Below are 23,394 nucleotides of genomic sequence, written 5' to 3'. Positions count from 1 at the left end.
CGACCGACCCCTGGCTGGTGGAGCTGTTGGGCACCCCTTCTCAGTGCATGCCATCCAAGAGAGCCTGGGATTTGCAGGTCCTTGGCCTCAGCTGGCCGGCGAGGGACTGAGACTGGGTGTTCACTGGATGAAAAGGCCGTGGGGCTTGAACTCACACACAAGCTTGGCTCTTGGATGAGCCAGTCATGCAGCCAGCAAGGCTTTGCAGCTGTAGCACGGGTGCTGGCTGTTGGAGAGGCTCCTGGCCCTCACAGGTACTGTCCCGGGCAGCCCTCCAGAGTTCAGGCTTCATGCCCGGCAGTGGTGAAGTCCCGCAGCCAGCAGGAAGGGACTGTGATTGTGGATGTTTTCCCTCCCTCTGTTAACACCACCCCTTCCCCCAGCTGTAGGGGAAGCACACTGCAGGAGGGTGCCCTAGTGCCTGAGCTGCCCCCGGGGCAGGTAGCTCACTCTGGACCCCTTAACATGTGAGATGCATGTAACAAGCGAGCAAGATATTCAGACTGTGTGGGTTAGACACAGTAATTTACCCAGCACCTACTTAAAAGCTGTTTTTAATTTTTAAAAATTGAGATTAAACTGGGCAAAGTAGCATATGCCTGTAATTCTAGCAACTCCAGAGACTGAGTCAGGAGGATCACAAATTCAAAGCCAGCTTCTGCAACTTAGAGAGACCCTGTCTCAAAATAAAAAAATAAAAAGAGCTGAGATTGTGACTCAGCAGTAAATTGCCCCTGAATTCAGTCTCAGGTACTATATGTGTGTGTGTGTGTGTGTGTGTGTGTGTGTATAAATTAGATTAAGTCTCATAAGATCACTCTACCATTTTAATCATCTCAACCCTCAATTCAGTGGGTTTGGTATGTTAACAGTATAACCATCACCACTAAGCCCAGAACACTGTCACTTCCACAAAAGAAACTCGGTGCCCATGTCCGCTGCCAGCCTTGTCTTCCTGTGGGTGCATGTAGACTGGATGTGGCACATGAAGGGGCCCCTGGCCTGCTAGCCCTTCCTGCGGTTGTCCTCGGCGTCGCCTCCCAAGGTCAGCCACACTGCAGCAGCACCTCCTTCTTCTCCACAGCTGACCTGTCCCGGTGTATGAATGGCCGAATCTGTTCACCCCTGTGCCTGTTGTGGGATCTGGGTCACTGTCACCTTGGGCTGCTGGGCATGAGCTGGTGCAGGCAGCTGTGTCCAGGTTGACAGGAGAAATGCTGTCATTCTCTGGTGTCTTCCTGGGCTGTGCTTGCAGGGCCGTGGCCCCTGGCTGGCCTTTCTGGGGAGCTGCCAGGCCGTTTCCCACTTCCTGCCGGCCACAGGCCAGTTCTGATTTGGCCAACTCTTCTCCAGCACTTGCTTCTTTCCCGTGTGCGGTGAGGACGTTGACAGGTGTGAGGAGGCGTCTGCCTGTAGTCTTTAGGAAACACCAAACTTGACCCCAGGCTCCTCCCACGAGCACTTACTGGTTGCTCTCAGAGCCCCCTCACCTGCCTCTTGACAGCTCAACATTGGTGTGTCTTCATGTGACTCTCTTGAATCATCTGACACGAGGCTCCTAGAGCTGCTTAGACGTGTGGATTTATGTTTTCATCAAATTTGGGGATTTTTATCCATCGTTTCTTGCCAAATGTCTGGGCTTGGCCAAGATCACGAGCCACTCACAACTTTGTAGATTCAAGCAGCAATTCTTTATTCCCGAACTCACACCGGCCTCCACACACGTTCAGGGGAAATCCCGTTCTGCTGCCCCATTCACCTACTCCACGAGGCTTTTCTCCAAATCCCATTTGAATCTCACAAGAACTCAACGGGAACAAGCAGCAGGAACACCCTAATCCCAGCAGCAATAATCTTCAACCTCCAACTTCCCTAAAACCCATATTGTCTTAAACCGGGAACGCCTTAAACTCAAGGAGCGGGGAAACTCTAAACCCGGATCCGCCCTGGTCCTTGAGCAAGGTCACCTTACATGCAATGTCAACAGCTAAATTCCAAGGCAAGTCCATTTAACATGGGGTACGCTGGCACGGAAATTTCGATGCGTCATTCCTACTTGGCAATGGCCCTCAGCAGTTTCTTCAAATATTCTTTTGCTGCTTTCTCCTTGTGGGATGTCATACATCCCACAAGTAGGCACCCTCCACAGGAGCCACACATACCTCAGGATCCACTTGTTTTCTTCAGTTTCTCCCCCCACCCGGGCAATGAACCCACCCTTTTTATTTTTGCTTTTACACAGGTCTCACCAAGTTGCCCAGGCTGGCCTGGACCTTGCAGCTCCCGCTCCTGAGTTGCTGGACCACAGGTGGGTGCTGCTGCACCTGGCTTCAGCTTCCTTGGGCTCCTCAGACATGATGCCCTCCGTGGCCTGTCAAGTCAGGGTGCCTTCTGCAGCCTCCTGGATCTGCCCTGGGGCCCCTGGAGGACGCATTTCATGACTGCATGTTTCAGCCCCAGAGTTTCTGTCACTCCCTCTGTGACATCTGTGTCCACTGGTCCTATGTGTGGCGAGACATTATTCTTGCAGTCTCCTCTGTTCACAGTCTCAGCGGGCTGGGGCAGTTTGTTGCAGTTTCTCTCTGTGGAGGCTACACATTTCATTCTTTGTACACCTCCTGAGTTTTCCATAGCACATTTTAAGAGGCAGGTCTGAAACCAGACCCCCTGGGATTTGTTGTACCTTCTGATGTTCCATAACTTGACTGGAATAATTTTAAACGGTCTGTATTTTTGTTCAAAATGTGGCTGCTAACATCTCTGTTCTATCAGCTTAGTGGTCAATGAGTAAGTGGACACAGATTCTTAAATGCCCAGAATGGAAAGCAAAACAAGCTTTGCACACAGGCTTTGTGTGTGTGTTTATCTCACTCCAACCCATGCCAGGCAGTTCACACCACAGTCTTGCCCTCACCTCACCTTCTCCATGTCTGTCCTAATCTCTGCCTTGCCCCCACCTGCTGGCAGTGTGGAGATCAGCCCAGGAGAGATGCAAGGAACTCCTTCGGTCTTTCCTGAGCTTGTGCACCGTCCAGGCTTGAGCATGGTATTCTGGAGTCTCAGGAGTTAGCTGGAACAGATTTCTAAGTTCTCATTCCCCAAAGTGCCTCACTCCCCAGCCTGTCCTCCCACACACTCTGCCTAGCCTGTGGCTCATCCCAGCTGTGACCCACTGCCTCAGCAGCAATAGCTAAGGCATTGGCCAATAAATATTTTCCCTCCACACTGCCTGCTTTGGCACTGGGAGAGTTGCCAGTTATGAGAGAGAAAGCCAAGACCTTCAAGCTGGCTTCTGGGAACCACCAGACAGATCCAGGTAATGACAGTTCTAGTGCAGGAGGTCCGACTGTAGGGGAGAGCGTTTGCAGGCTGTGTTTCCAGGGCCACTGCTAAGCTGGGAGCAGAGCAGAAGAGGAGGGCACAGTCAAAACTGCAAAGCTTCAGACTGGGCTGTGCTATTTTGAGTGTTCCGAGGTTGCTGGTTAGTTCCCAGAGTTCAAAAAGAGTTGATTTTAGAATTATCTTACCAGGTTTTTTTCCCCATTGTTTTGAGCAACGCCTTGCCCAGATCTCTGGCTGTGTCTCTAAGACGGACCCCAATATGAATTTGTGCAAGCCTCTCTCCAGCACCTGTTCCAAAACACAAATCCCAGCATGTGTCACTGTTCTTCAGGCCACGAGTTAAGGCCAGGTCTCCACTTAACCAGCTCGGCTAGAAAGCTTGAAAGTTCCGCTGTTTGGATTTTGTGAGGTTGGGAATGCGCGAGGAGAAAGCAGCAGGTTCACTGCCGCCTGCCTCTTTTTTCTTGCAGACCCCGTCTCCTAAGAGCGCGGCTCCGTGACCTCTTGGGGCAGCACCTCTGAGCACATGGGGCCATGGCCCTACTCCCGGGGCACGCGGAGCCCCCCAGTTGGCCGCCTGGTGGTGGACCCTCCCACGCTCGGCACGTCATCATCAACGTCGGCGGCTGCAGGGTTCGCCTGGCCTGGGCCGCGCTGGCGCGCTGTCCCCTCGCGCGCCTCGAGCGCCTGAGCGCCTGCCGAGGCCGCGACGAGCTGCTGCGCGTGTGTGATGACTACGACGTGAGCCGTGACGAGTTCTTCTTCGACCGAAGCCCGTGCGCCTTCCGTGCCATAGTGGCCCTGCTGCACGCCGGCAAGCTGCGGTTGCTGCGTGGACCGTGCGCACTGGCCTTCCGCGACGAGCTGGCCTACTGGGGCATCGACGAGGCGCGCCTGGAGCGCTGCTGCCTGCGCCGCCTGCGCCGCCGCGAGGAGGAGGCCGCCGAGGCCCGCGCTGTGCAGACTGGGCACGTGGCTCCAGGGAGCCCTGCGCGCGCCCTCGGGCCGGGGAGGCTAGAGCGCAGTCGGCAGCGCCTGCGCGATGTGGTGGACAACCCACATTCGGGGCTGGCAGGCAAGCTCTTCGCCTTTGTCTCCGTGGCCTTCGTGGCCGTCACGGCGGTTGGCCTTTGCCTGAGCACCATGCCGGACATCCGTGCGGAGGAGGAGCGGGTGAGTGTGGTGGGTCGGTGGGGCCACCCTTGGGCAGGGTGGGGAGGGAAGTGCTGGCTGGGGGCAAGCCTAGCATGTGGGAGGTGGCAACGCTGGCCGCCTGCCAATCTCAGAACAACATGGGTGGGACACACGCGGGGGTTGGGACAGGACAGGACATAGAGGGGTAGAGGGCCCCAAGAGAGCCCTGGTCTTGTTTGTGTACAACCCTCCTGCAGTGGTGGGTGAGGCCACAGGCATCAGACCTTCCTGACCACTGGGCCGTGAGTGAAGGTGGGTGTGCAGAATCTGGGCTCTAGGTTAGAGTCAGTTTGGGCATCCATATCCAGGCCTGATCCACTTTCTCTGGAGTCTTTCCAACAGCTCAGCCAGGTGGACTACCTGAAGCTAAAAATATGCGATACCTTAAGGGTCTAGAGAACTGTGTGGTTTGGCCCCAAATTTGGTCATTCCAGGGCAAAGGAATGAGACCTATGTTCTCCTGGGGCAGCAGGGCCAGAGCCAAGCCAGCTTTGGGGGGGGGGGCGAGACTCCATCATATCACAGTAGCTTTCTCCCCCCTTCTTTCTGGTTTGTTGACCAATGGGAGAATTCCAGCACAGAAGAGCTAGGCAGAAGTGTCACTTGTGGGTTAAACTAAGTTCTCAAGACAAGGCAAGGGCAGAAGAAAGACTGCCCTTGCAGTTAGCCTGCATTTGCACACATTGTGCATCATGGAATGTCCTGAAAACATTGTGTATACCAGGGCAGGTGTCAGGATTAGTAGAGAAGGGACGGTCACTCCTCTCATGGTGCTTCATTCCTACAGAGGCTCCTAACCTTCCACCTCTGGTCAGCTGGCCAGAGCCCTTTGGGTGTCCAGGGACAAGAGCTGGAGCCCTCCAGGGGTTAGCTCATTCAGAGAAGCAGGAGAGCTGAATGGAGTAGGAGCATGGCAGCCTTACTACAGGCTAGGTTTGCATGTAACTTTTGGACATTGGTTGGCCTGTTTCGTTGATGAGGGTCCCACAACTGAGCTGTCATGTCCAGTCATCTCAACCAAGCCTGAGTTGCTAATTCTGCTTCTAAAAAGATACTGATGTGTTTGTATTTCTAAGTAGCAATTACTCAGTGCAGTATTCAGAAGGGGGAAATCACTTACATAAGACCAGGGAGCGGGAGCAGTCAGGGCTGCCTGGGCCAGCAAAGGATCTGGGCAGCCCCAACTGCAGATCCTCTTAGGCATCTCTGGTCCCCATCACACCTCTTCACACTCCCAGACACTATCTTCCTAACTCAGTTTCACATTCAAGAGTGGAGCCTCCATTGTGGGAGGACATGGGGAGAGGCGTCCATGCTGCCAGAGGTGCTGGCCAGTGTGGGCTCTGGGAAAGCTATTTGCCAATGGTCAGGAGCTTGTGACAAGACACTTCTGAGAACATCTGTCTTAGGGACATGGGAAGCTACAGGCACTGTGGGCAGGGCTGCGGGTCCCACACCCTTCTAGAATAAGGATGATGTTAGTCAGCTGGACCTGGAAAGCAAGGACAGTGACGGATGCTCATCATCGACAGCACCTGCTTGGAGCCCATCTGGGATCACTGCCTTCCTTCCATAACCCCGAAGCAATGCCACAGCCTGTCTGACTTAAAACAAGATTCGTTCTGGTACAGTCCTGTGGGCGAAAGTTCACAGTGGGTGTACAGGGGCCAGAAGCCCAGGTGCCACAGGGCGGTTCCTTCTGCAGGCTGTGTCCTTGCAGCCTCCTCCATCACCAGTACACATCCCTGGCCTCCGCTTCCACCTGTCTCCTGCTCTGACTGGCCCCAGCTGTCCCCTTAACACTAACCCTTACCACACTGAGCCCAACTGGTGATCAGGACACACTTCCATCCTGGGTCCCTTCACTTGGTTACACCCATAAGTCCCTTTTGTCTTGTGAGGTGATGTCTCCTGGGCTCCAGAATGAGGATGGGGAGGCCTCTGGGGGCTACCCTGGCCTCTAGGTCGAGTGCTAGGGCTCAACCCACATCCTGTCCTGGAAGCCACTTGCCTGCCTACATCAGAGAAGTTCAGCATGCATCTGCCTCCTGGCACCTGGTCAGGCACCCAGAGGAGGAGGGACATGTGTCACTGCTAGAGAGCAGCAGTGGCCTGGCTGCGGGGATCGGAGGAAGACCTGTGAGTTGGAATTGCACTGTCTCCTGCGAACTCTCACAGTTCAGCTCTATGCAGCTGTGAGGCAGTCCTCCTGGGGCCCTGAGCAGCCTGAGGACTGTTATTCATAAAGTCCTGTCTGCTTACGAGATCTGAGACCTAGAGCAGGGGCTCACCTGTGCCCAGCACCTGAGCCTGAGGACCAGCTCTCATGCTGCAGGTTAGATCCTTCACTCTGAGATGTCTGGGCAGGAGGGTCTGGAGGAGGGGCCATCTGCTGGGTCATCCCCATCCTGTGGGCTTGTCACCGGCATCGTGTGCTCTGGAGCTGCACCTAGACCTGCCTGCTGTCCAAGCATCAGGCTTGGGGTGACTGCCATGAGTTTTGGATGGAGGACACAGTGTGTCTCTGCCCCCACCTCATGCTGCCATCCAGTGCTGATGGTTGCTTAGGGACCACAACAAAGGTGTCACATGAACACACAGGTGCTGCACCGGCCCTGATTGCAACAACCCTGATGGCTGTGGAATGACCTGGAAGGACTCTCTGTAGTGAGGCCAGGAGGTTGAGGATGCTGCAGGTCCAAGGCACCCCAGTGGTCAGCGCCTGCCAGGGGCTGGCTTCTGGACAGGGTGGGGTCTCAGTGCCACTCGACCATGAAGAGGCGTGGACAGGGCTTCTCACTCCAGCAGGGAGCTGGGAGAGCTCTCCTGTGCAGGGGTGGCCATGTTGCCTGGGCCCGTGCATACTAGACTCTGAGAAGCGCCTGTGGCTGCCTAGCTTGCAGTAAGGGGCATTTCTCAAGGTCCACCACTTCCTTTCACGTTCTGACCATCTGGCTGTGTAGGTCGATTTTCCTCTTTAAATCTGCATGATGAACTGAAGGCCCACGTGATCAGTTATGGATCTCACACCTGGGAGTCCAGCTCCTAGACCCCCTGAGGATGGGTCTGCAGCGTGGGGAGCTGGTGCTGTTTCTGGTGCACACTGCACTTGGTGTTTTGTCGGCTTCTGCCTAGGGCGAGGACAGGGCTGTGTCTGAGCTGGGCCCCCCTCCCCCGTGCACAGTGCACCGACTCATGTGTCAGTCACCCCCAGAAGCACCTCATAGACAGATCCAGGGTAAAGTCTGACCAGCCGCTGGGCACCCCGTGGCCCAGTCCACTCATTCCCCACCAGGGTGGGGCTGTATGGTGGGGCCCTGGCTCACCAGCATCCACGAGGTGAGGAGGAATCACACTTCCCAGCTCCTCCCGTCTGCCTTCCTGGGCCCTGCGTGCTCTGTGGGGCCCCTGACCAGCCTCCAGGGCTGTGCACTCCAGCTTGAAGCTTGGATAAAGCTTCTGAGGCTCACCCTGAGCCTTGTGGTAAGCTGCCCTGGACCCACACATGGGGGTGCTCACACTGAGCACCATCTGCTGCCAGGCAGGTATTCTGCACAACTCAGGATGCTGAGGCAGGAGGATCGCAAGTTCAAGGCCAGCCTAGCAATTTAGTGAGACACTGTCTCAAAGTAAAGTGAAAAGGGCTGAGATACAACTCACTGGTGCAGCACCTCTCAGTTCACTCCCCCCACCAAAAAAAAAAAAGAAGAAGAAGAGAAAGGAAAAAATACTAACATGGTTCGTTTGGAAAAGGCAGACCAAGGCACTCCCATGGGAACCACAGCCTGGGCTTTCCCATCCCAGGCCTGGTGACAGCCATGGTGCAGTGTGGGCCATGGATGACAGCTGTGGCAGGGCCACAGCAGGGCCTAGTGGTGGCCGTGGTGCTGGGACAGCTGTGGGGGTGAAGGCTGTGGTGTGGTGACAGCTGGATGATGGCCACTGCATGGTGGCACTTGTGCTAGGGCTGTGGTGTCAGGTCTCCACAGGATGCGGCTCCTTCTCTCTGTGAACTAAGAAGCAGAGCTGGACCCTCGACTCTGGCCTCTCAAGTCCGTCCTCCCAGCTGGTGTTGCCTGATGGATTTATGCTCGGGTGCATTCAGTTCTCTTCTGTCACCCAGAGTGGGTCCGGGTGGGCAGCATGGGTCAGCATGGTCTCTCCCAGAGGCTCCCAGCTGCCCTTCCTAGGCGTGGGGACAAAACCTAGTGGGGTGGGGGGCAACCCATGGCCATACATGGGTGCCTCGGGGGTCTGTTGACCAGCCTGTGTGGCACTCCTGGGTGGAGCCATCTTCACAGCGGCCCAGGACAGTGCCCACACACTGCTGCCCTGCATGCTGGCCCCTGCATGCTGGAGCACAGAGGGCCGAGGGTACTGGCCAGAGCTCAGGGCACTGCGGGCCCTGCCTGGACAGCCCAGTCAGACAGACTCCCCGTCCCGTCTCATGGTAATGGGTTGGGTTGGCTTCTCTTCCTGTTTGCAGAGACCTGCTCCCCCCCTCAGCAAACCAGCAGCACGGCCATGAGTGAATCTATGCTGCGCATCCTGGAGGGCCTCGGGCCTGGGGTCAGATGTGGTCGCCCACCTTCCTGTTGTGTGAAGTGGGGACCATTCCTCAGGGTGCTGCCAAGTGGGGTGAGCGCACAGCAGGGGCTCGGCCATCCTGCTCCTCTGCAGTCCTCTCCCAGGCAGCTGGTCCCTCCCCCGCAGGAGTCCCCAGTGCTGTCACACCCCTGAGTGGCCAGTGTACCATGCTGCCCAGATGGATGTGGGAGGCACAGAAGGCCAGTGCCCACATCCGGGATCACTGCCTGCTTTTGTGGGAGGCCACGTGGGCTCTTGGAGGCAAGGAACAGCTGGAGCTGGTGAGGCTGCTCAGTGCAGGCAAAGAGGAAGCTCTAGGTTTGTTCTCTCTGCTCCCTGCCCAGATCTGGCAAGAGAAAGCTAGGAGATTTGTGTTTCTGGTTTTCGCTTTAGTCTGGTGGGAAAATGTATTCAAATGCCTAGAATAGAAGCACAGATTCTTTTTTCCATAACCTATCCAAGATTTTTGGTCTCTCCTCTGTCTCCAAAAGAGGCACAATTGGGCATGGGTTTTGGTGTGTGTGTTCCGATTGCTGCCAGACCCCCAGACAGTCACTTCTCCCTGGAGCTCGGGCTCCTCGCCAGTCACCTGCAGGTTCTTCAAAGGGATTTGCTTGAATGGTGCATGGGAATTGGGGACTTGCTTTACCCTCTTTTTTGGTACTGGAGATTGAACCCAGGGTCACTGAGCCGCATCCCCAGAGCTTTTAGTTGTTCATTTTGAGACAGGGTCTCACTAAGTGGCCAGGATGGCCTTGAACTTTCACATCTCCTGCCTCCATTTCATTGCTTCACCCTTTCTCCACAGAGCGTGCAAACGCACCATGTGACCGGAGGGGCGTGCCAGGGCCCCTCGCCTCTGGGCCCACAGCTTCTCCATGCCAAGCAGATTTGCTGTCCACAGAAATACGTGAGAGCTAATCAGATGCCACAGCTGGTGGGAGAGCAGGACGGGCTCCACGGTGGAGGTCCCGGCCCACCAGGATGGCCCCTCTGCCTCCCTGCAGGAGGACAAAGGCAGCACTGTGGGTGCAGGCAGCTGGTGAGAACCCTGAGGAAAGGGTGTCTGCCATCTCACCTTTTCCCAAGTCCTGGACCCAGGGTTGCTGCTCACACAGCATACATGGAAGGGCTCTTGTGACCCACTCAGAAAGGCAGGGCCTGGGGCCTCTCCTGCTTCTTTGCCTGGAGTTCCTAATGTCAGTGTGGGTCTTCTCTGCCTCCCTGAGCAGCCCGCGGTGAGCACGCCCTGGCTGAACCCTGCCCCACCAGCTCCTAGAGGAGGAGAGGCCGAGCTGTGAACTAAGAAGCAGAGCTGGACCCTGACTGCAGCCTCTAGTCGGTCCTCCCAGCTGGTGTGGCCTGATGAATTTATGCTTGGATGGATTCAGTTCCCTTAAAAAATGCAGCTTCTCTGTCAAAATAATTCAGTCCTATTTAGGGAGATGATGGGAGGCAATGAAATCATAGACACTTGGAAAAATCCTTCATCTCCACTTATTCCCGTAAACTCTCAGTAGCTCTTCAGCTGCAAGCACCAAGCGGGACAGATGCCTGACCTGAGGGCTGGCCACCCACCATCCCCTTCTTCACAGAAGCCTTTCTGCTTCTTACTGCTGGGGGGGCCCAGGAGAGGGGCAGGTGGGGGAGGCAGCACAGCCATCTGCCCAGGAAGCCACCAGGGAAGGTCCCTGCTCTGTTCCTGTGACCTGGGAACCAGGGTGTCCTGAGGACCTCATCATAGTAATCCGCCTCTCATTAAACAAGTGTGTCCTTAGTAAGGACCCGCACGGGGCCTGCTGTAGGCAAAGTGAGAAATGTATCTGAGTAACGGTGGACGCTGGAGCTGCTCTAGGCAGATCCCAACAGCGTGGTCAGCAGGGACAGAAGCCGCTCACACTGGCAGTCCAGAGACACCAGGCAGCTGGGCACAGTGACATGGGCCTGTGCTCCCAGCTATATGGAGGCTGAGGCAGAAGGATCGCTTGAGCCCAGGAGTTTGAGGCCAGTCTGGGCCACATAGACTCTGTCTTAAACAGAAATGACCAGACATCCAGATACAGTGTGTGGGGGCATGAAGCCTGCAGATGACAGCTTCACCAGTCAGACCGGAAAGGGCGGCCACCCCTGGGTGGTGCTGGGTAGTATTCAGATGAATTTCAGGTCTCCGGGAAACTGGAAAAAACTAAGTCCATACAGTTAATAAAAGAAAATGTAGTGAATCTATTTTCCCTTTTGGGTGTGGAGGAAATCTTTTTAGGTTTGGTAAGAAAGCCAGAAACCACACAGGAAATATTTAACGACACAAAAGTTAAAAGGTGGTGAAAGGTTTAAAAAAAAAGCTTTAAAACGGTTTGTCCTTCCCCCCAGCAGTTAGCTGTGACCTAGGGGCAGACTTGCAGCACCCACGGCTCGTGGCTGATGTCCGGGAGGTCTGAGGAGTCGGGAAGCCCTGTGGGGCAGGGCTGGAGGCAGGTTCCTCAGGGTTGTGCCCCTCCAGAGCCACGAGGTCCTGTGTGGGAGCTGAGCGGGAGAAACAGCTGCATCTCCTGTGTAGGGTGGGCCCTGGCATGTTGTTGGACCAGGTGAAATTAGAACAGCATTTTTCCATCCAGCTGTAGTCTGTAGTGATAGTAGTCTATTCAGTTCCAACAGGCTCACCTCTGCCAACCAAGAGCTCAGTGCTCTGCGCCGGGCACAGAGCCGACGTGGAGGGGAGCAGGCACATGGACTTGGTGAACAGCTGTGGTCAGCACGGGGTGGAGAACAGTGGCTCAGGATTCTGTGCCATTGTGGGACATGGAGGAAATCGATGGGTGACCTGGAGCCCTGGGGGGCGCCCTGTCCACACTCACAGGAGGCCTCACCATCTGCACCTCCTGGGGGCCTCCGAGCAGATGAGTAGATGCAGAAGAGCCCCAGGAGGGACGGCTCACTCCTGTGGTACCTGGCAAGCCAGGGGTCACCAGACAGGCTCTGTGGGTTCAATGCATCCCCATAGTAGGACCCACGGCTCATGGCAGAGCCTCCAGGGGCCGGCTGGGCTGGGCTGGGGAGGCCAGAAGCCAGGATTGGTCCTGATGAAGTTCATTTCCGTGTCACCAGCACAAAGCACTTGAGGCAGCGTTGGCAGGAGAGGGAGCTGACGAGCCCGCTCAGCGCAGATGATCTGAAAGGAGGGGCTCTGTTATTTCCGAGTAAATGGCTGTTGTGCTATTTTTAAACAGTGGGTTCTCCTGGGTCGATTTTCTATTCCTCTGTTCCTTCTCTGTTTGCAACACCAGATCTGACAAGAGCAATAATTAAAAAAAATAAACCTCATTCAGTTCAAAGCTGAATTGTTATAAATTCATAGTAAAATGAGTTGAATATTTTCTTTCTGGTGCTTAGGGGAGCTAAAGAGGAATTGCACAGAGTCACTAAGGAAAGAGAGGTGCATCTGATGTCCAGCGTGGGACAGCATGGAGCTCAGAACCATAGTCCCAGCCAAAGGCAGAAGGCGGGACTGGTGAAGCAATGGGAGGAAGTGTCCGGAGGACACACAGGCGCTCTTCAGAGGGCCGTGGGCAGTGTCAGGATCCAGTCACACACCAAGCACCCTCCACACCCACCAGGGAAGGCACTGGCCTCGGGGCTCGGTGAAGCAGCCGCCCGCGAGGTTGGACCCTCGCCACGGGCCTTTCTGTCTCCTGTTCCCACACGTGTCTGTGGAGAGATGTGGAGCGTGGTGGTGTTCCTGGGCAGGCTGCTGCTGCTGAAGGCTTGACAGCATGGGACAAAGGCAGGGGTGCAGCACCCGGGTGCGTTGGCACTCTGAGTACTGGGGCACGAGTGCAATCCAGGCGTCCTGCTGCTGAGCGCAGACCACCCCACCTCCAGGGATCAGAGGCCTCTGTTCATTTTCATGAGAGAACACCCAGGGCCAATGTCCACACGCACCTCTGATGGGGCCGGCTCCTGACAGGTCAGCTTTCCAACAGTGGGGTGGCTGTGGTTCCTGGTGAGCCCGCTGCTCCCTCTGCCCCAGGCATCTCCTACCACCTGTTCTGCCAGCACCTAGCCCAGCAACCTGGCAGAGAGCACAGCACAGGGCACCCTCCTGCAGTGCCTGTGAATTTTCAGCTTTGCTGGGCATCAGGGATATGCTGGGCAACGTGTAAATGGCCTGAGAAAGAAAGCTAGAACCCCCTAGTCCCCCTGCACACAGAGGACACTGCTAGGTGGCAAGGTGGTCTTCCTGCTTTGTTTCTGCACATGTGGGCAGGAAATAGTTGAGCTGGGCACGGAACCCAGGGCCTTGCATGTGCCAGGCAAGTGCTGTACCACTGAGCCACACCCCAGCCCTCATCACACCATCAACTGAGCTCTGCTGGCCATCCTGCTGGAAACCAGAGCTCATTGACATGAGGGTGTCGGTGCCCTGTCTTCTCTGGTGGCCTTGGTCATGGCTACATTGTTTCCGTAAGACCATAATTTATTCAGCAAGCCTCCCTTTAGTACTGAACATTTAAGTTCCTGGGGTTTTTTTGTAAAAAGAAATAAAATAGTTGATACTTGGAATTCAGTTAGGAGACGGATTGCCACATCTTCTCTTTTGCTCCCTCAACCCTACTACGGAGACGGTGAGGGAGCGCTCAGTGTGCGCGGTGAAGACCGTGCAGACAAAGGGAACAGGTGCACGTGTCCACACGCTGTGGAAAGGAAGGCAGCGGGACATGGCACACAGAGGCAGCCGAGGGACACTGAGACTGGGAAGTGAGACCACAAGGAGGTGGCCCAGCACGGCCCACACCCTGAGGTCTATTCGCCGGGCCCCTCATCGAGGGCTGTGGTGTACAGGACCACAGCAGGCACTGGGCAAGGACCTGAGCCTACCCCACCAACCCCAGCAGGAGTCCAAAAGCCCTAGTCAGGAACCAGAAAGATCAGCTGTCACTTGGGCCTGCCAGAGGCCGAGCTGGCTGGTTGTCCCTGGTGAGACTCTGTGTCCAGCAAGCCCACCCACCCACATCAGAACCTCATGCTTGAGACGGACCCAGAGCCTACAGGGCTCACTGCAGGGAGCAGGAAGATGCAGGCCGGATGGAGGCCAGGGCTTTGGGCGGAGCTCTGGGAAGGAACTGCACCTGCAGCTCAAAGACCAGGAGGGAGGAAGGGAGCCTGGCAGGCTGGCCCTCCCCAACAGGCGGGTGCCACGTGCTCAGAGTGCCTCAGAGCCCTCAATCCTAGACTCCTAGTGGCCCCTCGCCCCCAGCCTGCAGGGAAGCCTGAGACTTCTAAAGGCTTCCTGGGGAGAGGGAAGAAAGGCAGTCCCACCTGTGAACAGGCAGAACACCCTTCAGCCCCAGGACCATGGGGGGCTGGGGTGGGGACGCTGGTCGTGTTCCCCTCTGATCTTCGTGTTGGTCACTGGTTGCTTCTCTTGTGGGCACACACACAACCACACACCAGCCTTCCGTGTTTTCTGTGTGAGGCTCACCTCGGCAGCACTGCTGAGAGCTGACCCAGTAGACAGCGCCTGCTCTTCTGAGTGCAGACTGCCCTCCACCGGTAATTGTACACCAAGTTATACTTTCAGCCAACCTTGACGGTAGAGGAAAAGCATTTCCAGATTTGCAAAGGTGTCCATGCACCTGCTCTTGGAAGTGGCTGAAGGGTGTGCTTCAATAGCCAGTGGAGTGAAGCAGGGAGAGACGGTGCCTCAGAAGCAGGAACCGTGCCAGGCACAGGGGCCATGCCTTCATCCCGGCAACTCTGGAGGCAACCTAGTGAGACCCCATCTCCAAGTAAAAATAAAAAGGGGCTGGGGGTGTAGTACACTAGTAAAGTGCCCCTGGGTTCAGTCCCCAGTGCTGACAAACACCAGCAGGAAGAAGAGTGGGCTGCAGGGCTCCGTGGGGGAGCCCTTCCCTGCATGCTCCGGGGCCTGGGTCCATCTTTTGTACTCCATCGCAGCACAAAAAGAGTGACCCTCAGATCACTCTCAGTGGGAAGCCAGACCCAAGGCTGCAGCTGCCTGAACATACAGAACCTTCTGGAACGGCAGGCAAGTGGTGTGGATGAAACCACCCTCCAGGCGGAGACAGGCTCTGTACCTGTCAGAGCCCACGAGGCTGGGTCCACAAGTGCGCTCCCCCCCTTTTTTTTTTTTTTTGATATTTATTTTTTAGTTCTCGGCGGACACGACATCTTTGTTGGTATGTGGTGCTGAGGATCGAACCCGGGCCACATGCATGTCAGGAGAGCATGCTACCGCATGAGCCACATCCCCAGCCCACACTCCCCTTTTAGTAAGTCTTTGGGCCCGTTTCTGATAGCCCCTGAGCATCCACTTTCTGAAACAGTTCTCAGGTCAGAGGACACCCTCTCTGAAGGCTTTTAAAATGTATTTGTGCCAAGTTTGTATGAATGCATTCTGGGTCCTACCTGTGCCACCCTGGGCCTAAGACCCAGTGGCCCCTGTCTGCTGTCGAGTCGGGAGCACCCAGCATTGGTAATGGCACGTGTCTTCCAGGTGCTCCGGGGGACTCCAGGGTGTGGTCACTTGCTATTCTCAGCAGGTTCGGTTTTGTGTTTGTGGGAAAGGCCACTGGAGAGGCTGAGATGTGTTCCACATCTGAACGTGGCTCAGGGATTCTCAGACATGCAGGACAGCAGGGGTACCCTGCGCCCCCCAGCTCAGACACAGACTCCCTGGGCTGCGGCAGCCTTCAGACTGATCCAAGGGTCAGCGCCATGTGAAGGCCAGACAACCACAGTCAGAGCAGGAGGGAAGCCCTGCCTGCCAGGCCAGGCTCAGACAGCCCTGTCAGGTCCTGAGGATCAGGGTCTGCTTTCAGGGAGGATGTTCCAGAAACCGCCCCCCCCCCCAGCTAATCACCTCTGGAGATCCTGTGCCACCGGCTCCCACCCGCAGTCTCTCCAGCCTTACGGCTTAGGTGGCTGTGCCAGGTGGCCCAGACGCCTTCTCATGCACAGCTGAGGGTGACCAGTGGGGACTCATTGGACACACATGGGACCCAAGGGGTAGGACATCCCAGATCTCCCAGGGACACAGGGTTTGTCCCTTCTCCACCGTCATGGAATCAGAGCAGGGGCAGCCATGTTCCCAGGAAGGCTTTAGGGCAGTGTCCCTGGAGAGGGCTCAGATCCCGGGTGTACAGCCCAAGCAAGCTGCCCAGGAGGTGCAGGGCTAGGGATGCTCCAGAGTGGAGTGCACCCACACCTGTAGGTGCCATGTCTTCACCAAAGCGTCTGGAGGGTTCACACACACGGAGTCCAGATGCCTGGACGTGGGAACTCCAGAAGCCCACACTCGCCAAAAATCCATCCATGGTCATTGGACTGGGTCAGAGGGCCTTCTACAGGCAAGAGTACTGCCCCTCCCCTCCTCAGGAAGGCAAGGAACAGTTCCAGCCACGTGGAAGGACGAGATCAACCTGGAACTGCCAGGGGGGTGTGGAAGACACTGACCAGCTTATACACATTGCCCTGCGCTGGCCCGCGCCCGGCTCAGAGTGAGCTGACTGGAGCACAGAGAAGTCTGTGGGAACTTGTGGTTTTCTCTGGGCCTCTTGCAGATGACATGATCCGTCCGTGCCTGGGCCTGAATATGCAGGATGACTCCTCCCTGTCCTAGGACACATGCTTGTGGTCTGAAAGTGGAGCGGGGTGAGGTGGCATGTGCGGGGCTGGGGCTGCGGCTGTTGCTCACGCTGCTCGCTGGGGCTGCATTCGCTGGGGCTGCGCTCACTGGAGGCTGAGGCAGGAGGATCACTTGAGCCCAGGAATTATAAGCCACACAGATCCATCTCAAGACAAAAATACTGGGTTGCTGAGCCCAGACCTGGTGTGCACTAGGAGCATCTGAGCCATCCTGAGCTGAGGTCTTGCCAATGATGGAAGGCTCAGGGGCTTTACCACCCTCTGCTTAGGGTAACCCCACCAACAACAGCCTTAGAAGGTTGCTGTCTCCAGATGCTCACGGGACTGAGCCAAGCAGGGCAGGCTGCTATGGGGACTCCCTGCAGGACGGGCCCAGGACCCAGAGGTCACTGCCAAGGTTTCCTCCTTACAAGGTCACTGAGGGTATGAGGAGCCATGATTCCTCATTGTGGGTAGGACATCGGCCCTGGGTCAGATTCTGTCCAACGCATTTTCCGTGAACTGCATTAATGGACTCTTAGAGACTGTGCCAACCTTGCTTTCCTGGGATGAGTCCTTCATGTCCAATTCTTACTTTCACCTGCTGCTGAGCTCAGTTTGCTGCTCTCCTTAAAGCATCTTGCACTGGTATGGACAAACAACTCCATCCGCAGTTTTCTTATGCGGGTTGGTAAACACAGGCCAGAATGGGAGCCTGTGTTCCCTCTGCCTGTGAAGAGCTGGTATTGGCACTGAGCTGGTGGAGCTCAGCAGGGGAGCCCTCTGGGCCTGGGCCCCCCTGAGTTTGCCACTCCCCTGAGTTTAGTCTCCTCACCTGCTTCCTTCTAGGCCCATTTCTGTGGTTTGCCTTTATAGATTTCACCCATTTCTAGAATTTACCCAACTTGTGGGTACCTCCTTCCCAGCGTTGTTCTGGTCCTTTTACTCCTGCCCATATGGTAGCAATGTCCCCTCTTTTGTTTCTGATTCCAGTAGTTTGAGTTTTCGCTCTCCCCTGGTCACACTAGCTAGAAATGTGTCTCTTTAGTTGATCTCTTTAAAGAATCAGGTTTTGGATTCATTCATTCCAGCACTCATTTTTTCTTTTCTTTTTCTTTTTTTTTGGGGGGGGATTTTTTCTTTTTAAGTATGCATTTTGACCTATCTTACATACATGGAGTACAACTTCCCATTCCTGGGGTTGAGCATGATGTGGAGTGACACTGGTCATTTACTCATCCATGAACATAGGAAAGTTTCCCATTCCCAGCCTCCCGCCCTTCCAGGCACCGTGCCCTGTCCAATTTGGTGACACCCCACCCCATTGTGAGCCAGCATCCACATATCTGAGAGAACTTTTGGCTTTTGGTTTTTTGGGACTGGTTTATTTCACATAGCATGATAGTCTCCAGTTGCATCAGTTTACTGGCAAATTCCAGTGCTAGTCTTACGACCTCTTCACTTTTTGTGAATTTTATTTACTCTTCTTTACCTGGTTGCTTTTTTTTTTTTTTTTTTGAGAGAGAGAGAGAATATGAATTGGATCGAACCCGGGCTGCACGCATGCCAGGCGAGGGCGCTACCGCTTGAGCCACACCCCCAGCCCCTACCTGGTTGCTTTAAGTGGAACGTTGGGTTATTAATTTGAGACCTTTCTTTCTTGTAGGCACCGCTGGCCATCATTTCAGAGGCTTTAAGTGGCTCGGGTTTTAAGTGACTTTTCAGTTTGCTGGGTCAGGCCGCAGCGAGCTCCCCCAACCTCGTGTCCCCTCTCCTCCGCAGGGTGAGTGCTCCACCAAGTGCCGCAGCCTCTTTGTACTGGAGACGGTGTGCGTGGCCTGGTTCTCCTTCGAGTTCTTGCTGCGCTCCCTGCAGGCCGAGAGCAAGTGCGCCTTCCTGCGGAGGCCGCTCAACATCATCGACATCTTGGCCATCCTGCCCTTCTACGTGTCGCTGCTGGTGGGCCTGGCGGCGGGGCCCGCGGGCAACAAGCTGCTGGAGCGAGCGGGGCTGGTGCTGCGGCTGCTGCGCGCGCTGCGCGTGCTCTACGTGATGCGCCTGGCGCGCCACTCGCTGGGGCTGCGCTCGCTGGGCCTCACGGTGCGCCGCTGCGCGCGCGAGTTCGGACTGCTGCTGCTCTTTCTTTGCGTGGCCATGGCGCTCTTCGCGCCGCTGGTGCACCTGGCTGAACGCGAACTGGGTGCGCGGCGCGACTTCTCTAGCGTGCCGGCCAGCTACTGGTGGGCAGTTATCTCCATGACCACCGTGGGCTACGGCGACATGGTGCCGCGCAGCCTGCCCGGGCAGGTGGTGGCACTGAGCAGCATCCTCAGCGGCATCTTGCTTATGGCCTTCCCAGTCACCTCCATCTTTCACACCTTCTCACGCTCCTACTCGGAGCTCAAAGAGCAGCAGCGCGCTGCCAGCCCCGAGCCCGCCCTGTGCGAGGACAGCACGCACTCAGCCAGCGCCACCGAGGTCAGCTCGCAGGACCCCGAGGGCACCAGGGGTGCACCGGGCCCAGCAGGGCCGCTCTGAGCTGGCAGGAGGGTACTGCTCTGGAGCTTCAGGAAGTGCAGTCGCTGGAGGTCCACCAAGGGGCCTGCAGACCTGCCAGAGCTTAGTCTAGTGCACCGACTGGCCTCGGAAAGCTTCGGGCTCCCAGTAACTCCTGGAGAGCTCACCAGCCTGGGTCCTCTTATTTTCCCTGGGGTTTTAAATTTTCTGTGGCTAACTGAATAATCCACTGGATCCCAGAAATCCCACACCTGGAGCAAATGCCAAGCTACACTGGCCTGGGCCTGACCCTGACCTGTCAGCCAGGGCAGCCCTGGCAGGAGTGGGGCAGCTGGAGACAGAAGTCCCTTCTGCTGCCTGGTCACCCGTAGTGGCAGTGCACCATGGGAGGGAGACATCCAGCACTGCCAGTCCATGTCACTTGCAGAGTGACAGGGCAGAGTCTTGAGATAGGCACTCACAGGCCCTGCTTCTCCCTAAGTAACCCTCCTTTGGTGGGGGCCCAGACCTCTGACCTGCATTCCCTGACACTGGCTCCTCAGGTGACAGGGCCTCCCCTGGCAGGTGGCAGAGCAGGTTTGCATGTGGTGTTTCAACAGCCCCTCCACCCACCCACCATGGAGGGGCTGCATCTCCCCCTGGATCAGAGCTCTCAAGGCCTCACAAGTAGAAAACACTCCCCACTCTCAAGTCCGGCGTAGGATGTGGTGGTATCGGGGCAAGAGGGTCAGGTGCTCCTTCAATGTTTCCTGCAGGGACTCGAGTGCCAGAGCAGCCTGTCCACAAAGGCATGGGCAAGTCCACTCAGGACAGGACAGAATTCTCCAGATGCCACTTTGTACTTTTTCACTGATGAGCTTGGCCACCACACCTGAGATACTGCACCCAGAGGGTCTTGGACAGCAGGGTACCCTCCTCAGGACCCCTGGGGTGAGCAGAGGTCCTGTGGGTCCCTTGGATGTTTCCTAAGATTCCACTGAAAACCAATAAAAAGTGCAGCCTCCCCGGAAAGCTCCTGGCTGAGCTCCTTGGGTGAATGTCACCTGAGTGACACTCTGGGTCTGCCCAGAGTGGGGGCCTGGGGCCCAAGGATCTCCTGGGAATCGGCAGGTGCCACAGTGGGAACCACCAGAGACACTCTGACCGCACCAGATCCCTCCACTAAGCCCAGCTGTCCAAACTCCTAGGTCCACGGCAGAGCCCAGACACATATGTGCCTGCTCTCCAGGGTAGGCTGGTTCATCTCAGAGCCAGAGAGGCCTGGGATAACCTGCTGCACCCAGGCTCTGAGGTTGGCATGGGGTGAGCCTAGCTCCCAACCCCCATCTTCCCCCCCTTGTCCCCAGCAACGTGTTGGCATGCACACAAACACCTGGGCTCCCCAGTCAAGGACAGGGGCCCTGGAAACTGAAGTAACTGTCTTCCCAGCAACCTAGCGGGTTTCCTGCAGACCAGATAGAGGCCAGCAAGCATGGGAGAGCCCTCGCTCCCTCGACTACCTTCAGGGCTCCCCACTTTCTCCTGGATTCTTGCACAAGCTTAGGGAAGAAAAGATGCCCTTATTTCCTGAGGAAATGACTGTCCGAGATGGGCCCAGCCACATGTGGCACCCTGGCCTGAGACCTGCCACCTGGCCAGTCTGAATGGTGAGGACCTGGGGCTGCTGAGCCCCTCTTCCTGTACTCTGGGCAGGCTACTCTTCTCCTCCCCACCGGGCCACATGCTATGGGGAACAGGTGTGGTGAGGACAGGAAATGCAGGGAACAGGTAAGTCCACCTGAGAGCCAGAACCTCCTCCTTCTGGCTCGTGTCCCTCGACACTTGGGGAGCCAATGCGAGGTGAACTGCCCTCACGGCAACAGGATGAAAGGGGTAGAGGGTACCTGCCAACACAGACCCAGGCAGCCTCACGCATCAGGCCTGTATTCAGCCCTCACCTCCTCCTCCAGGAACAAGACAATTCCCACTGTGCAGGGACGCTGACCTTTACCATGAGGACCCCCGAAATAAACCCAGGTGGTTGTCCTGGGAGGCCAGGTAAGTAGCAGGAGAGGACCAAAGGCATCAGTAGGAGACTCCAGGACCAGGCTGGGAGCACCAGAGGCCCCCGGGTCACCAGAAAGGAGAGAGCACTGGCCAGCTCTGCTGAGAACAGTGGAGGGGGAGGGACCCAGCTGCCGCTGAGCTCTGGCCTGACCCTGGGCTCTGAAGCTGCCAGATGGCTGTCCTCACAGGAGGGCTCCGGCTGGCTCGGCGGCCCCGGCTCAGTTCCCTGCCTGTTTTCAGGGGGCGTGAATTCCCTAGATTCCCACCAGCCCCTTCCTCACATTCTGATGAACTCCACACCGGAAACACCTGCCCGGGTGTCTGGCCAGAGCAGTGGTGAGTCACCACGTCATCAGCGCACTGCTGTTAAAGTGGTAGGGACCTTTCAGGGCAGCAGCGACTCGGCTGAGCTGAGAAATGTGACTATTCCACCACCTCAAGAGCCATATTGAGACCCATTCCCACCTCTGCATGTGCTGCTGAGGAGGGCAGCAGCCAGCCACAGGACAGAGGTGGCAGGGGCCCAGTGAGGCCATCTGAATGGAGGCGGGCACTGCGCCCATGAGGCCAAGTGGGGCTGCCACACCTCAGCCTCCTCACTGCCAGAGCCAGAGCCAGCAGGTGTTGTACCTGGTGCAGACAACCCCCTCACTGCACAGGCCTCAGCTCAAAAATCAGCAGAAAGGGGGTGACCATCCAGGTGTGGTGGGAACTCTGGCTTAACTGACAGGCACCTGCACAGTTCCCCAGCACCACGACAGTGCCTCCTCCCAGGCCACCTCCCCCCCACCCATGCTGGCCCCACCCTAGGCACACAGAAGTTTGACTCAGAGCCAGCTGAGGTACATTCAATGAGCAGCCACCGAACCTGCGGTCGGTGACATTTTAATTTGGAAGCAATTACCACTACAGACATCTACCTTCATTTTTAAAAAATAAACATTTCAAAGCATCTTACAGCCACAGAGCTAAGCAAGAGCCTCACTCAGACACTGAATCTGAGGGAAGCCAGGCAGGGACTGTGCTGTGGCTTCCTGGCCAACCAGAGCGCCCCCTGCCATCACCAGCGTGGTGCTGACCACAGCCTGCCGCGGCCTCTGCATGTGGGAGTCCACAGAAGCATCCAGAACTCTCAGGGCTGGGAGTGACCAGATGGCACAGGGCTGTCAAGCACATGGCACCGGTGTGGCATGGAAAGGGGGAACATGGCGGCGGTGTCAGGCCAGCGACCCGTCAGGCAGGCACAGCAACAGTGGCAGCGGGTAGGTGGGGACAGCATGGGGAGGGGCCGCCAGCAGCCAGGACCCTCACACTGGCCTGCTGTCCGTCCTGGCAGCCACAGGTCCTGCCCGGGGTCTGCAGGGCCCCCCTCCCCAGGCTTGCCCAGGGAAGCTACTGAGCCCCACCGCCCTCCTTCCTGACCGAGCCTCTCAGGTCAGGCCAGTGCGTCTGAGAAGTTTCCTGTCAACTTGAACACGCCTGGGAGCTAGCCCTGGGTGCAAGATCCGTGCCCACTGTCCTCACGGGCAGTGCCAGACTGGCCTGTCCCCAGCCACCCCAAGCACCCACCCCTCACACAGGCTGGTGGAGAACCTGGCACCAGGTCTTCACCTCCACCCATGCCCAGCCTGCTCCTGGTGTGGCCTTGGGCCCACCCGCCCTGGCGTGGGAGCACAGGATGACTAGTGCCCACAGCCAGGATCACACAGTCTTGTCTCTGGTGCCTCAGAGGGCCTTGGCACTGGCAGGGTGTGCAGTGTGGGGGACTGGCTTCTGGGGGTGGCAGGCGAAGGCATAGGCCTGCCCCAGGATGGCCAGGTCCACCAGCACCTGCAGCAGGCCACAGACTGAGAACTGCAGGGGTGCACCATTGAGCAGGAAGTAGGCTGTCTTGAAGGTGTCCCCGCTGGTCCACATGAGCACCATCTTGAGGCTGTGGAGACACAAGAGGGAAGTCAGAGGACAGGGACACACAGGGAGGTCAGCAGTGTGATCCAGGGAATGGGGGATGTGCTGTGGCCTACTGAGGGGGACCCAGTGCAGCCTGGGGTGGGTTGGCACCGT

At 56.8% G+C, this 23,394-nt stretch overlaps 2 protein-coding genes across 5 annotated transcripts in view; one reads left to right on the top strand and one right to left on the bottom strand.

The window, feature by feature from the left end:
- Positions 1-3,876: 3,876 nt before the first annotated feature.
- On the top strand, positions 3,877-19,305 carry Kcng2 (potassium voltage-gated channel modifier subfamily G member 2). The gene is made up of 2 exons (XM_026381111.2): positions 3,877-4,515; positions 18,550-19,305. The coding sequence occupies exons 1-2, from the start codon at positions 3,877-3,879 to the stop codon at positions 19,303-19,305; spliced, it is 1,395 nt and encodes a 464-aa protein (XP_026236896.2).
- Positions 19,306-22,270: 2,965 nt separating this feature from the next.
- The window catches only part of Slc66a2 (solute carrier family 66 member 2), a 30,186-nt gene continuing 29,062 nt past the window's right edge, over positions 22,271-23,394 (bottom strand). For all 4 annotated transcript variants that reach the window (XM_026381128.2, XM_026381130.2, XM_026381129.2 and 1 more), the window contains one exon: positions 22,271-23,263. In XM_026381128.2, the coding sequence (XP_026236913.1) occupies positions 23,056-23,263 (208 nt within the window). In that variant the 3' untranslated portion in view covers positions 22,271-23,055. The remainder of the gene's footprint in view (positions 23,264-23,394) is intronic.

The sequence above is a fragment of the Urocitellus parryii genome, chromosome 13 (assembly GCF_045843805.1).
Source record: "Urocitellus parryii isolate mUroPar1 chromosome 13, mUroPar1.hap1, whole genome shotgun sequence".
NCBI lineage: Eukaryota > Metazoa > Chordata > Mammalia > Rodentia > Sciuridae > Urocitellus > Urocitellus parryii.
This window is presented reverse-complemented; position numbering and strand designations above follow the sequence as displayed.